Below are 13,826 nucleotides of genomic sequence, written 5' to 3'. Positions count from 1 at the left end.
CTGAAAAAGGGACACCCCCGCCGTGGCCGGGACCTATCACAGGCTGATATTTCAAAAGCCCTCGTCGCCTTGGCGAGATGGGGCGTCTGGGCTCCCCCCACTTTCGGGTCGTCTGCCCGCCTCGCTTCTTAAGGGGCCTCGACTGGCGCGCCGCCGTAGCCTTCCAGCACAAAGACGCTGTTCTTCGTACTTAAAAGGGAGAAGGAATATAAAACTGAGGAAGCCAAGAGTGATTTTCCCCCCTGGCAACGTTTGGATATTCTAATCTAATCTTCTAACTCAGCAGCACAATGGCTGAAGGCACTAGCTTTGCAAGGCACTCTTTTAAATTACAGTCGTCTCCGCTTTTCATGGCGCAATAACCAACCAGGTGTGTTTTGGGGAACTAGGCTATGTTTATAAATTGAAATACGTAGGCACTGACAATTGCACATTACCAATTTAGTTAGCCACCCTTGCAAAAACCTTTGTCTTGTAGGAAAATTTAGAATGGTAAAAGGTGGCTTCTCACCCAAGGACAGCAGGTTTAGGATCAAAGTACTGTAGTTCATTCCCCATGAGTGAATATGGAAGAGAAGTTTTCAATTTTTAGCAAGGTATATAAGGGACTTGATTGAGCAGGCAGGCGACTTTAGAGAAAGCAATTTACAGTGACATTTAACTCCAAAAGCTTTGGAAAGAAGACCAGATTTCTGCCTGTTTCATAGGATGGAAAGGCTACTTTTATTTCTCTATCATTTTTCATTCTTATTCAAAATTAACATTAGAATACGATTGTAAGGGCCTATTAAAGTAGATCTCCCACAAAGTAGAAAGCAAGCTGTAAGGTCTATCAGAACTTTTCTTCTGGCTAGGTATTAAGGGTGGGGCAGAGGAAGGCAAGGAGAGAAATGCTGCTGAACTTTGCTTGTACCCTACGACATGGACCAGCACATCATCACATCTCAATTGTGATTCAAAAAAGTATCTCCAAACTTTTTTACTTTGAAAACAGTATTAGTTTCTCCACCATCTGCAGCTTTAATTTCAGTCCTGCATTGTTCAGCAAAAGCAGCAGATTCACACTTCCAAGAAGAGTTCCACTGATGTCAGCAATAAAATATTTCATTAAGTGGGTGGGTTTTTTTGGGTGGGGGGAAGGAAGCTATTCTTTAGACCCAGATTAAGTTAATGGCAAGTTGGGAAAATGAAGCTTGCCCAGTGTTAAATAGTTGCACTTTAATAACCATGTGCTTTACATTTTCTAGGATTGATTATAAGTCCCAAATTCTCCACTTATATTTTGTAATGCATTTTTAAAGTATTGCTAGCATTTTACTTTGTCTCATAACAATGGAAACTCAATGAAAGCTTATCAGTTGCTTTATATCACTTCCTTGAACCATTTCAATTTCCTTTAATGGCACTATCATATAGATAAAATATTTAACTGTGGAATACTGTGTTCTTGGCTGTATAGCTTGATCGGTGCAGATGTGAAGATTGTCCTACCTTGTCGCACACAACTGACAATGACATTTTGCTTTGTCACATTCCTTCATAGTGGTGTTTCTATATTTTATTCATGCAGCCCATTATATTGGGCTATAAAGCAGTCTTCACATACTGAGTTTAGTCAACTGCAGCATGATCAGTGCTGCATTTGTGGGGTTTTTTTGGAAATTAACATTGTAAATGTTAATCTAACAATGCCAACAATAGCACCAGGAAGAAATAATGCAGGCCAAAGTTGGAAAGTTTATCTATTGTGATATTCACATTTAATAGGTTTTGAATAATGGAGAAATGGTATGTCACTATTGGTACTGCCTATTTCCAGTTTATTTTATTTCCTGAAGCTAAGATAAGAGAAGCTAATGTGTGATCTCTACTTTCCTACAAGGTCACTTTGGGTGTTTAAAGTTATTCATTCACCTACAGGGTCTAGTGGGTTTAACTTGAAGCAACCTGTTGTAAGAAATACAAGATGAAAGTCTACAATGAATATAAATGTCAAAGGGGTTCTACAAACAAGCAATAACAATAAACTCATAATTTGTTAAATGATAACCTTTATTCTCAAAGCTGCCCAATATTCCTACATTTATATTTCTGCATTTCATTGTATATACTTTGTTGTGTAGTGAACAAGGGGAAGGAAGGAGATTAGTTGGGAGGGCTGCTGCTTGAGAAACACCATCCAAAAGTCTCTTTGGGACTACAGATTCCAAAGTTAAATCCCAGCAACTGTGTTTAAAACAAATAGTCATAAGAAAATGTAACGTATTTTATGCATATACAGATACTTCAGCTGCCCATCTACAATAAATATCCTAAAAGGGAGGCTGTAAACTTCCAAGCAGCCTGATGAAATAATGATCCATGTACTCTCCAAGTCAGGAGATAGTATCCTTTCAGAACAAGTTCTCGAGCAAGGACAGGCAGCTCAGCTGTACAGATGGCACACACACAATTATTTGCACAAAGCAAGTGATCAAATGAAGAAAATGGAAGCCGGGAGGCTGCGTAGTTCTTGTATTTATCTCCTATACTGACAAGTAGAGAAAATAGGGAGAATAAAGTGAACTCCATGGGTAACAATGCAGACATTTCTTCAGTTTGTCCCTGGGGAATGTTTCTGAAGATCTTTATAGCCCATTCATTTTCTAAGAATCCCAAGCACTTGTAGCTCCTAATTCATCCCCAGGCCTGAGATTTACAATAATGCAGTACAAGCTTGCCATCACTTCCAAAACACTGCAACAGAACAAGAAACAGAGGAGTTAAACAAATTCAATATTTAATTAAACCTATAAACTGTTGGGTTGCAATTATACAGCCTAATACATAAAGTGTCAACATTCTACTGAAGGTTTCTTGTGAAATGCTGCCACCTGTTGACAACATACTTTGAAAGTTACATGCTGCATTTGCTACAGCAGACATGGAGTGAAATGGTAATCAAAATGAAACATCTTACAGAGCAATCCAGACTCCAGAGCAGGCAGTGAGACTCACTGAACCACTGCTGCATTTGGAAGGGCAGGTAAAAGCCTGCTCTGGGCTATGCCAGCCTGAAGCTGGTAAAGCACTGCACCCTTCATTGGGCCCAAAGGCCACCAAATCATGTCAGTAGAGCTGGCTAATGGATTCCAGGCTGGCTCAGCCACATTCCCTCCTCCTCTGGAATACCCTTTTATGGATTGATACTAGTAGGACTGTCCTTTTAGTGGGTGGAACAGAGAGCTCTGTGCCGGTGAAGTTGTTCTGGGCAGGGCAACCTTTGCCTTATCCAAACAATTGAATGGTGCCCTTAGTTCAAGCATAGGCAAACTCGGCCCTCCATAAGTTTGGGACTATAATTACCATCATCCTTGACCACTGGTCCTGTTAACTAGGGATGATGGGAGTTGTAGTCCTAAAACATCTGGAGGGCCGAGTTTGCCTATGCCTGCCTTAGTTTCTAATGCAAAGAAGAGAAAAGGAAATACTTAGAAGCTGTGAATTACCTCATATAGTGTTCCAACTTCCTGGTCTGGTGAAGGAGCAAAAGACTGATTCACATAAATAAACTGTATGAGAAAGAGATACTTGGTAAGTTTTAGAGGAAATTACTCTGTTTAAACAGAAAACTTTTATCAGACAATATTCTTTCCCGTATTACCTCAGCATCCTGTCACTGCAATTACAGGGCTAAGAGAAGAACAGTCTACAGCCAGCTGTAAGTGAAGGTTCAACAAGGGTGAAGAACCCAAGAATCATGGAATTGTCAAGTTGGAAGGGACTCTAGAGGGTCATCTAGTCCTGCAAAGGCAAGGACCTTGACATGTTTTCCCATCCAATTTAAACTATACTGGGCCCTGCTAAGCTTTGCAAATGTGCTAGCAGTTTTATTGCTGCACCACTATGAGGAATAGGTCCATTAGTTTTATTGTACAAAGGAGGAAGCCAGCCTACCCATATTTACTGGCCTGAGGACTTAAGAGTTGACAGGAGTTTGCTCCTCCTCCAGCTCATAGCTACTTGAAGTCCTTTGGTAACAGGAGTGAAAGAAAAGACAACTTGCCATCAGGATAACTGCTTGGACACAACCAAAGCTCCTTTATCGATAGTTGCTAAGTGGCTATTTGTTAAAGCTTTGCAGGAAAGCTAGATTGGATATGAGTCCAACTATGTTTAGTGTTCATGGCTCTTGATCAAACATTGTGAGTAGTGATTCAATATTAAAATATTCAGTTTCAACACAACAATAATTTCAGAACTGGGTTAGCATTTGTGAACTAAAACCACTGCCAGTATATAACATGTGGCTACTTTTGCACCCATACAACCATTTGATCTAACATCTATTTTTTCTTAGTTTTAAGTTTAATAGCTTCTATATTTCTCTGTCTTTTGTCATTTTTGACAACAGCATAAATATATACCTGGAACCTCAATCATTCACTTGAAGATGCCCACATTACATTTAGTTTCAAGTTACATCCACTCAGGATCTCAGCTCTGCCTAGATTTAATGAAACCGATAGAGGTAATTGAAAATATCTAAAGCCATTATTCTACTTCTATGAGAAATAACCTTGGAAAAGCTTGCCCATGTGCATGGTAGTAAACTTCCAAATAGATTTGGGGACTCAGAACTCATCAAGTATATATTTTGGAGATAGGTGGGGACAAACTAGAGGGAATATTTGGTGCCTTCAATTCCTACTTGTAAGCTTCCCAGCAACATCCTACTCTGATTCAGCTCTTACCGATGGCTCTTATATTCCTAATTAGGGAAGTGAGGACATCACATACCAGCTGTTCTGAGGCCACTAGTTTGAGAAACTTTTTGATGAAGTCAATAAGGGCTTGGATTGTGCGCGTTCTCTCTACTGCCCATTTCTTGGTTTTCATTATAGGGGTATCCCCAACAGCCTTGAGCAAAACATCAACTAGAAAGCAGAGAACATTGCAAATGAGAACAAATAGAAACACAGCAGAATATGTCACTGAAATATACTGAAAGAAAATCAATAAAATGTAGGAAACAGATAAGGAGAAATGCAACAGAATAATTTGCAAAAATCTTATAATGGTAGAATTTATATACTTAATATACTGCTGCTGAGCCCTTGAGGTACAGCAGGATATACATACATGGGTGCAGCTGGGGAGAAAAGCTGTGTCCCCAAAGCAAGTAAATAAATAAAAAGACTTAACTAAAAGTAGAAATTGTAAAGATTTTGAGATTTTTCTGAACATATGGGGTCAAAAGAAAGTAATTTAAAACAACTATTGTTGAGACGTTTCTGTCTGAATCTGCTAGACAGAGCCAGAGGGAGGTGGGTGTCCTACCCACCCCTAACGTAACTAAAATTCTAATAATAATTTATTATTTATACCCCGCCCATCTGGCTGGGTTTCCCCAGCCACAATGGGCAGCTCCCAATCCTGGCTACACCCACGTATATATACAATAATATTTATTAATACGGGTGTCGTTTATTGGTGGGGAACCAGAAGAAATCATTTGATTCATGGAGGCCTGGGGCGCAGAGCAAGATCAACGGAAGCACAACTGGCAGGTAAGCGGGACAACGGATCGGGACCTTTCAGAAACTTGACAGCACAGCGTGAGCCCTCAGCCCTTCAGGGAGGCCTGCGATACCTGCCTCGGGCGACCAATACGACCCTCCCTCCCTTCCTTTCGCGACCCGCCCGTTTACTTTTCTTCCTGGCGTCTCCCGCAGGCTCCTCGGTCACCGGGGAAACGGCCGAAGCGGGAGCCGACTCCAGCACCCCCAACGTGGGCCCGGCCCCGCCCTCCGGGGCATCTTCGCCCCCTTCACCCCGGCCGCCCTCCTGAGGTGGGAAAGGGGCGGCGGCAGCACCGGGCTGCTCCTGCTCCTCGCCCAGCTCCGACATAGCAACGAAACAGCGGAAGCAGCAGCCCCAGCGGCGCTCGCTTTCATAGGCTCCTGTCGGGGGCACGTGACCGCGCCGCCGTTTTGTCCCTCGCGCGCTTCCGTCCTCGTACTTCGCGTCAGTCAGATGACCGTTTCTCTTCCCCGTCCCCTTCCCCCTTCTAATCTCGTCACATGAGCGAGGAGCGGTTCTAGCGCCTGTGGTGTCTTTCGGTAGAGGCGGGTTTTGAGGGGGCCGGAGTCGCGGGCCTCGGACTGGGGGAGGCGCAGACCGCCTCTCCCCCCCCCCACCGCCTCTCTCCTTCGGCTCCTCAGCAGCAGCTGCTGCTCCTCCCTCACCATGATTAAAGCCATCCTGATATTCAACAACCACGGCAAGCCGCGGCTCTCCAAGTTCTACCAGCGCTATGTGAGTGGGGGCGAGGAGAGGAGAGGAAGGGGCGGGCGGGCGAGCGGGCCGGACGCGGTGGCGTGGCTGTGTGGCGGGGGGGGGGGCTCCTTGCGAATGGGGTGGGGCGCCGTCGGTTCCCTTGGCGCCGCCGGTTCCCTTGGCGCCGCGAGGCAGGTGCTCTTTTCCCTCAGGAGGCGCCCTTCGCTCTGGCGGCTCCAGTCCAGAGAGACATATATTCCTCTCTTCCCCTATGGCTTACTTTCAGGGAAAGCACTCTGCACATGTTCTCTGTGCCGGATTTAAGCTAAACAAGCTATAGCTTAGTGCCCCACTCTCTTGCCTCCCCCCAAAAAAATTAAAGAAAAAAAACCTGAATGTACATTTCCAAAATATAAGATTAAAATCAAATAAAATAAAACCTACATACAGCAACAGTGTTTTGTGTTGTGTAGGCTCCTATGGTGTAAGTAATGGGCCCCGCCTGCTAACCTGCTCCCTAAAATATCACTGGTTTGCTCATTTCTATATCAACTACTTTGATAAAATACATATTTTGTTATGTACGGTTTAGATACTTATTAGGTCCATAAATTACCATATAGCATATATTCAACACAAAAAGCAGCGACAATTTGTTGTTGACATAGGACAGCTGGACATACAAAGGGCCCCATTACCTTCAGTAGCTTAGGGCCTCATCAAACCTAAATCCGGCCCTGGTTCTCTCACTCTCTTCTTGGCATTTCTTCTCCCCCCCCCCCCCGGTGTTGGCACTGGGCCAACTTGAATAAGATAATGGGGAGGTGGGGGTGAGCGGGTAAGCCCTGCCTCATATGACGTGGCACCCACACACCATTGGAATGGCAATGCTCATCCACTTGGGGGGTAGGTTGCAAAGGGGCCTCAGTCCCTATAAGTTGGCTCCTGTGCTCTGCATCACCTGCCGACCATATCCTGGCCTCCAGGGGCTGAAGAATTGCTGGCTCGTAATAACCCACCATCGCAAGCATGCCTTGTGAGAAGTTAGGTCACCGGGTCATCTGGCTCGTGACAACAGCAGTGGCTCTCCAGGTCTGTGACAAGTGCCTTCTTTTTAATGCAGATATAAGAGCATGATGTGTCACCCACTAGAGGTAACACCCCTCCCAGTGCCTTAGCTATGGAGGGGAGGGGGGCTAACTGGGTTTTTTTTTTTGCCCCTAGTAAAGTCTCCAGAGGGGTGCCATTGAGGCTCCCAGCCTGTGTGTGTACACAAATGTGCATGGGGGGTGCCAAGATAGGTCTTTGACCCGGGTGAAATAAAGCCTAGTTTCACCCTGACTCCTCTCCTAATGTCCTGTGCAAAACAGACATTGCCATCACCAGAGTTGCAACTGCCCACCATGAACAACCCAACCAGTGGTTTCATTTAGATATTAGATGACACCGGGGACAGTGTTGTCCCTAAAATGAGCTCCACCTATGCTTTTCAGTTCTGCATATCAAGACTAGTCTTAGTCCATGTAAGGGAAACAGCAATCCACCTTGTAGCCATACTGCAGGACTGAAGAGGCAAGGAATGTTCCATAGCTGTTGCCCATGGATCCGCAGGCAGTCCAGAGGCCAAACACAAGTCCTTTGTATTGCTCTGCTTTCCTTTGGACCACATCAGAGAGGCCGAGAGAGGGGAGTCTTGTTATATGGGTGACCCAGAACCTCCATACACACTGTCCAGGCTTGTGCCCCTGGGAGATCACTTCAGTGCTGCTACCCAGCGGTTTGACTTTGCCCCCGGAGGTGAACTCCATTGTCTCTTGAGACAGACAGATGCCAACTACAGCAGCAACAACAATGGGAGATTGAATAGTAATGGTGAAGAAAGATAAATGTTGGTGGCACAGGAGGTTGTTTTGCTGTATTTCAGCACATTGGGCTGAGCAGGATGGATAGGAGGATGGCAGCTCTAACGGTATTTTAGTGGGTAAGATGAGAAGCAGGTGATTATTGTTTGATGCAGAAGAGTTCTTATGTTGCCTGTTAGCTGATGCTTCCTTCTAATTAGTGACATGTGATACTCAGACAGGCTTTGGGGTTATGGTTGGTATTGATCCTGAACAGTTAGGAATTCAAAGTTTGTAGTGTTTGGCACTATTAAATACACACAGACAGAAAAGGTACTAAAAACTGGATGTTTGTTAGCAGGACAGAAATGTGTAGGGTATGTCACTTTTAAAGATTGCTTTCCGTATGACAAGAGGAAACATGGTGCTACCATTTCCAATCAGAAAATTTTGAGTATCCTTAAGTCTATTTTGTACTTGTGGTCATTCTGTTTGTGCTGTGTTTGCACATTGAAACTCATGTACATTTGCTATTCATGATGGTGTATTTGCCCGGGTTTTTTTAATACGAAGAAGTGTACTTGTAGAAAAGTTGTTACATGTCAACCCAAAGTGACTCTGAGTTGGTTCCTTTACTTGGTGATTGTCAGAGGGGAGAAGGATAGGATGAGAACTATGCTGTATAAAAATTGCAGAGCCACCATCCTTAGTAACTCCGAAAGTTCTTATTTTTTTTAGTCACTTTTAAATACTGCGAAAAGGTATTTATTTGCATAAGCAAAGCTCGTTTCTTGTGTTGTGCTAATATAGAAATATTGTAATGTGGTAGAGTTACAGAACAGCTTAGGTGAAGTAAGTGCAAAAAACTTGCCAAGAAGGATTTTTAACTGCACCTTGTGAAAGTTTAAGGGGCTAGGTACAAATCTGATGTTTGTGTCTGTCTTTGTGCACAGCATCTTGCTTGACATGATGATTTGACTATGCTTCAGAGGATGAATCTCTGTTTAGGTAGTCACTCAGCTTTGAGAGTTAAACTAGAGGGATAGCTGTGGTAGCGTTTTGCAATGACAACAACCTTAAGAGTTTTGTGGCACCTTAGACAAACAAATTTATTGAAAGTTGATGTTATTATAATTAGTCAGTTCATAAGGTGCCACAAAACTCTGATAATGAATTAGAAATGGAAAAAAATGTGGCTGTGCAAAATATACTAGTTTTAATGTAGTGATTTACTGGAATTGGATCAGTTTGTGTGTAATAAATAATTTAGTTTAAATGCTACTCTTGCCACAAAGCAAAATTGGAGATGCTAGTTGAATCCCCCCCCCCCCGAAGAAATCAGTTTCAGCATTTCTGTATTACCCATTCAGAATAATAACTTATTTTCTCTTGCACTAGGAGGGAGATATTTCTGTATGTTGATATTTTGTCTATTTCTGAAACAATGTGTGGTATGGAACAGTACCAAGGGTGTGTTTGCGTGTGTGGGTGTGTATATACATTATATATCCCTCCTAAAATGTTGCACCAAAATTGTTACTTAGAGAACATAGTACTGGATAGGGATGGAGCAGTGCTTATGTTATCCAACTGTATTTAGAAATATAGATTGTTTAACTACCCAAGTCTCTTTTCCTTCCCAGAGTGAAGATACACAGCAACAAATTATCAGAGAAACATTTCATTTAGTCTCAAAACGCGATGAAAATGTCTGTAATTTCCTAGAAGGTGGCTTGTAAGTATCCTGAATTGTATTCACAGTTGTTAAAATAAAATATGAAGGTGGTGAAAAGTGTCCCACTTTGAAGACTTGGCATATCAACGTTATTTTGATTTTGTACAAGTCCAACATCAAAACCTATGACATTTCCTGTAAAATGTTTAGGCTTGGAAGACAATGTGCATATTCTGCTGTGATGCTTACTTATTTGATGGTGGCCAGAATTGTCACTGGTGTCATAGGGGTGTATGGAGTGTTAGAGGAAGGGTAATGTCTCTGGTGGGGTACATGTGCTCTTTCTGGGGCAGTTTCTCCATCTTTGGTCCCCATCTTGCACTCAGCTCTCACCGGTGATTCCTAGAAGCTGTCAGCATGCAGCAGCAGCCACACTCTGGGAGATGGCTTTGATTAGCCAGCTAAACCCAGGTGCAGATCTTCTAGGATTCAAGGTCCCTTACCTTGTTAGCAAGCACATGTTGTTGCATTAGGACCACCACTCTCAGCTTAATACACTGAGATATGAATGGTCCTTTTGTTTGCCTGTCCCTTTGCATATACCCAACGTAATCCAGTAAGTCTCTCCTTAGCTGTAGCTTTCTGTTTTGCCTGAACTGGCAAAAGCAGCTTTAGAAGAAGGCATATATACATTCTTATCTGGCGTTGTTGTTCATTTGGGTAGTTACCCTTTTCAGTACCAGCGTAGGTCGATGTTTGTACATTATCTGTTGTATTGTACATTACAATGTTTATACATTTTATATGATAGAGTCTTTATTATGAGGAGCCTACTGATTTAAATGGTTTTGACTTTAATGTGTTTTATTTATTTGACAACATGTATATACTGTTTGATTGTAATAAAACCATCAGAGTGGTTTACCAAAATACCCAATACAATTATCAGTAAAAGAAATCAAGAACAAATATTCAAAAACATGCAAAAAATCATTAAACTCAACAGCAAGCTAAAACCAGATTAAAACACATGACATGGATGCATGTCTGGGTAGGCTTGCCTAAAGTAAAATGTTTGTAGCAGGTGTTGAAAAGACTACAGGGAATATACTTGCCCCATGTCAACAAGCAGGGAGTTCCAAAGTGTGGGTGCTGCCACACTAAAATATAGATTTCTTAGAAGTGCAGAATGTGTGTTACGTGGCATTTGTAACAGCTCTAGTTATCCAGATTGAAGTGGCTGAGTGGCCATATATGGAGTAAGGCAGTCTTGCAGGTATCATAGAATTGGAAGGGATCTCAAGGGTCATCTAGTCCAACCCCCTGCAATGCAGAACACACACAGTCTCGACACAGTTCCCTATCAAATTTGGGACCATACTGGACCCTGGTTAAGCTTTGCAATGTGCTAGCAGTTTTATTGCTGCACCACTAGGGGGAGCGGTCCCCAATTTTATCTGCTATTTTAAAAAATGTTGTAGCTGCTAACAAAGGCAACTTGGAATGTTGCAGTTAATTGTTAATGTTGATCTTGTTTTGTTTTAGATTAATAGGTGGATCTGACAACAAATTGATATACCGACATTATGCCACATTGTACTTTGTCTTCTGTGTTGATTCTTCAGAAAGTGAACTTGGCATTTTAGATTTAATACAAGTAAGTAATTTATAGAGGATTTTGTATGTTTTTGTCCTGTTGTTTTTCTTTATTTTATCTACTAATGGAGAAATAAATCTACAATGTCCATCATTAGATGTAAGGTAATGAGATAAGTGTTTATTCCGCTAAAATTATTTTGGGTGAACTATTGTCTAAACTGACCTGTGTATTTGCTTGCCTGTAAGGCTTGACATGCCTCTATATAATAATACTGACAATATTTCTCAATACTAAGTATTAATACTTGTATGAGGAGGAAATTATTAACAGTGGCCACACTATTGTATGTTTTGCTTCCAGTATTGGTGCTAGGAAGCTGATTGGGAGCTAAGTTTCTTACTTTGAACAGAAGCTCACTTGGATTGGATTGGCTCTGGAGAACCACTCTTAGAGCAAAATATTGCCTGCATGTAACAACAGCTTGGAAAATAAAATATATTTCCCCTGGAAATGAGGCACTAGGTTTTCATGATATGCAAAAATAACCATTTCTGAAAGTGTTTCTCTTGCTATTCATTTTGTGTACATATGTAATCTGTGGTAATCAAGTGGTGTGTGTTTTTGTAATTTCTCAAACCTATTCCTAAGGCAACTGTGTGCATGCTTGGGAGTAAGGCCTACTGAACTTAGTGGAATGTACTTCTGAATAAACATATATAGAATTGTGCTGCATGCTTATTCTTTAGAAATGTGTTAGATATATAAGAAGTCAGCAGTACAGGATGTGTAACGGCTACGTTTTGATAAATACAATCGTAAGTCAGGACCATTCTGGTGATGTGGCTACAGTGGGAGGACACGGAAAACAAGTAAATGCTATATTGCTCACTGTTTGCAAGCCTGTTTTCAGCCTGCAGAGCTGTTATCAGGCTAAAATGCCACTTTTTATGCTTAATTTTAATTAGTTAAAGAAGGGACGCATTCCATTTTGTTCCACAAGAGGGTGTCCTACCTCAGCAAACCAAAAGGCTAGCTGTGGTGTGGCACTCATTGTCCAAGTTTGAAAGTTTGAAATGACTCTGGAAATTTTGGTTGTAATACATACCCAGGGAAGCTTGCCTGGCGCCTTCATTACATATTTTTAGGTACCAAGCAAAAACATTCCCAGGTCTTGGACTTACTAAACAACCTATGGTCTTTTAAACTGTCTGTTTAGGGCAGGATGTTAGGGATTTTTTGGTCATTATGGTATGTATTTTTGTGTTCTGACATTGTAAACCACCCTGTGATCTTTGGATGAAGGTTAGTATAGAAATTTAATAAGAATAACTATAACATAACGAAAGTAGTCATAAACAATAAATAAAACATTTAAAAATACAAAACCAAACTGAATAATCTTCACATAAATCACAACAAAATCTAAAATAAAGATACAAAAAGAACAGCAGCAACCCTCCCCCCCAAAAAACCCCCAGAGTGCTCATGTTATGATGCTATGTAACCTTGTACAAACATATTTTTATTAATTTTAATATTTTGTTAGCAAAGAGAATCCATTCAGTACGCTTGAGTTCAGAAATTTGTTCACTTTATAAATATATTTATGGGTGTCTCTCAGGAAAAATCCGTATACAGCTGTACTGGGTAACCTATTGTACTTACTTAGAAAGGAAAGTCTAGGACTTTTCATATATGAGATGCATTCTAGGATAATCCTCAGGATGGGCTTAATCCGTCATGCCATATATCCCTGCTCCCATAATGCTTCAAAATGCTTAAATTTGGTGAGGCTGAAAGCTGGGGGTAAACTAGGAAAGGAAGCAAGGGCAGTGTTGTTGATGGGCAAAACTAAAACCTTAACCCATTACTTCCAGGTCTACAGTGTAGCTCCTAAAAATGGTTCATGCAGCCTGTCAGTGCAGATGGTTTAACTGATAGAAATAAGAGTTTATAGCAATAGAGAATGAAGTAAAGTTCCACTGAACTCTAGGGGATCATACGATCATTTCTATTTATCTAGATTGTTTTAATTGAAAGGAATGTAATCAGTGCTATTTTTCTAGAAACAGAGGTGCCAGAACTCACCATAAACACCTCCCTTGTTTTCTTATAATAGCAATGGCACTCACCTGAAAGGTGCCGGAACTGAGTTCTGGCAAGTTCTGGCTGAAAGAAAGCCCTAGTTGTAATATACCTTGAAGCTTGGTAACCCCAACTTCCTCTTTTTGGTGCATATATAATGCATTTTTCCCCTCACTGCTTTCCCCTTGTACTGAAGGTTTGTATTTCTTACTATTAAAACATTCTGGCAAAATTTAAAACGGCAATATTTGAAAGCAGGAAGAAAATCATTTTGATAGGTGCCACCCTGGTCCACTAGGAGACATTTAGTGATTTCAGGGGAAAATATTTTCTACCTAAAATTGTTCCCTTATGTTTGGGAGTCCAG

The 13,826-nt window shown here is 41.6% G+C and overlaps 2 protein-coding genes across 4 annotated transcripts in view; one reads left to right on the top strand and one right to left on the bottom strand.

The window, feature by feature from the left end:
* Nucleotides 1-2,034: 2,034 nt before the first annotated feature.
* ATG12 (autophagy related 12) lies at nucleotides 2,035-5,973 on the bottom strand. The gene is made up of 4 exons (XM_081930830.1): nucleotides 5,691-5,973; nucleotides 4,780-4,916; nucleotides 3,489-3,551; nucleotides 2,035-2,736 (listed from the first exon to the last, which is right to left on the bottom strand). Exons 1-4 carry the CDS (start codon nucleotides 5,887-5,889, stop codon nucleotides 2,677-2,679), a joined length of 459 nt encoding a protein of 152 aa, XP_081786956.1. The 5' UTR covers nucleotides 5,890-5,973; the 3' UTR covers nucleotides 2,035-2,676.
* AP3S1 (adaptor related protein complex 3 subunit sigma 1) overlaps nucleotides 5,423-13,826 on the top strand; it is a 23,621-nt gene continuing 15,217 nt past the window's right edge. For 2 of the 3 annotated variants that reach the window (XM_081930813.1, XM_081930815.1), the window contains exons 1-3: nucleotides 6,044-6,297; nucleotides 9,743-9,834; nucleotides 11,320-11,431. In XM_081930813.1, the coding sequence (XP_081786939.1) occupies nucleotides 6,229-6,297; nucleotides 9,743-9,834; nucleotides 11,320-11,431 (273 nt within the window). In that variant the 5' untranslated portion in view covers nucleotides 6,044-6,228. Of the gene's footprint in view, nucleotides 5,550-6,043; nucleotides 6,298-9,742; nucleotides 9,835-11,319; nucleotides 11,432-13,826 lie in introns of those variants that run through there. The other variant, XM_081930814.1, reaches the window with a different exon arrangement.

This window comes from Podarcis melisellensis (assembly GCF_964234715.1).
Source record: "Podarcis melisellensis genome assembly, chromosome: 11".
Lineage (NCBI taxonomy): Eukaryota > Metazoa > Chordata > Lepidosauria > Squamata > Lacertidae > Podarcis > Podarcis melisellensis.
The sequence above is the reverse complement of the archived record's forward strand: the minus strand, read 5'-3'. Positions and strand labels throughout refer to the sequence as shown.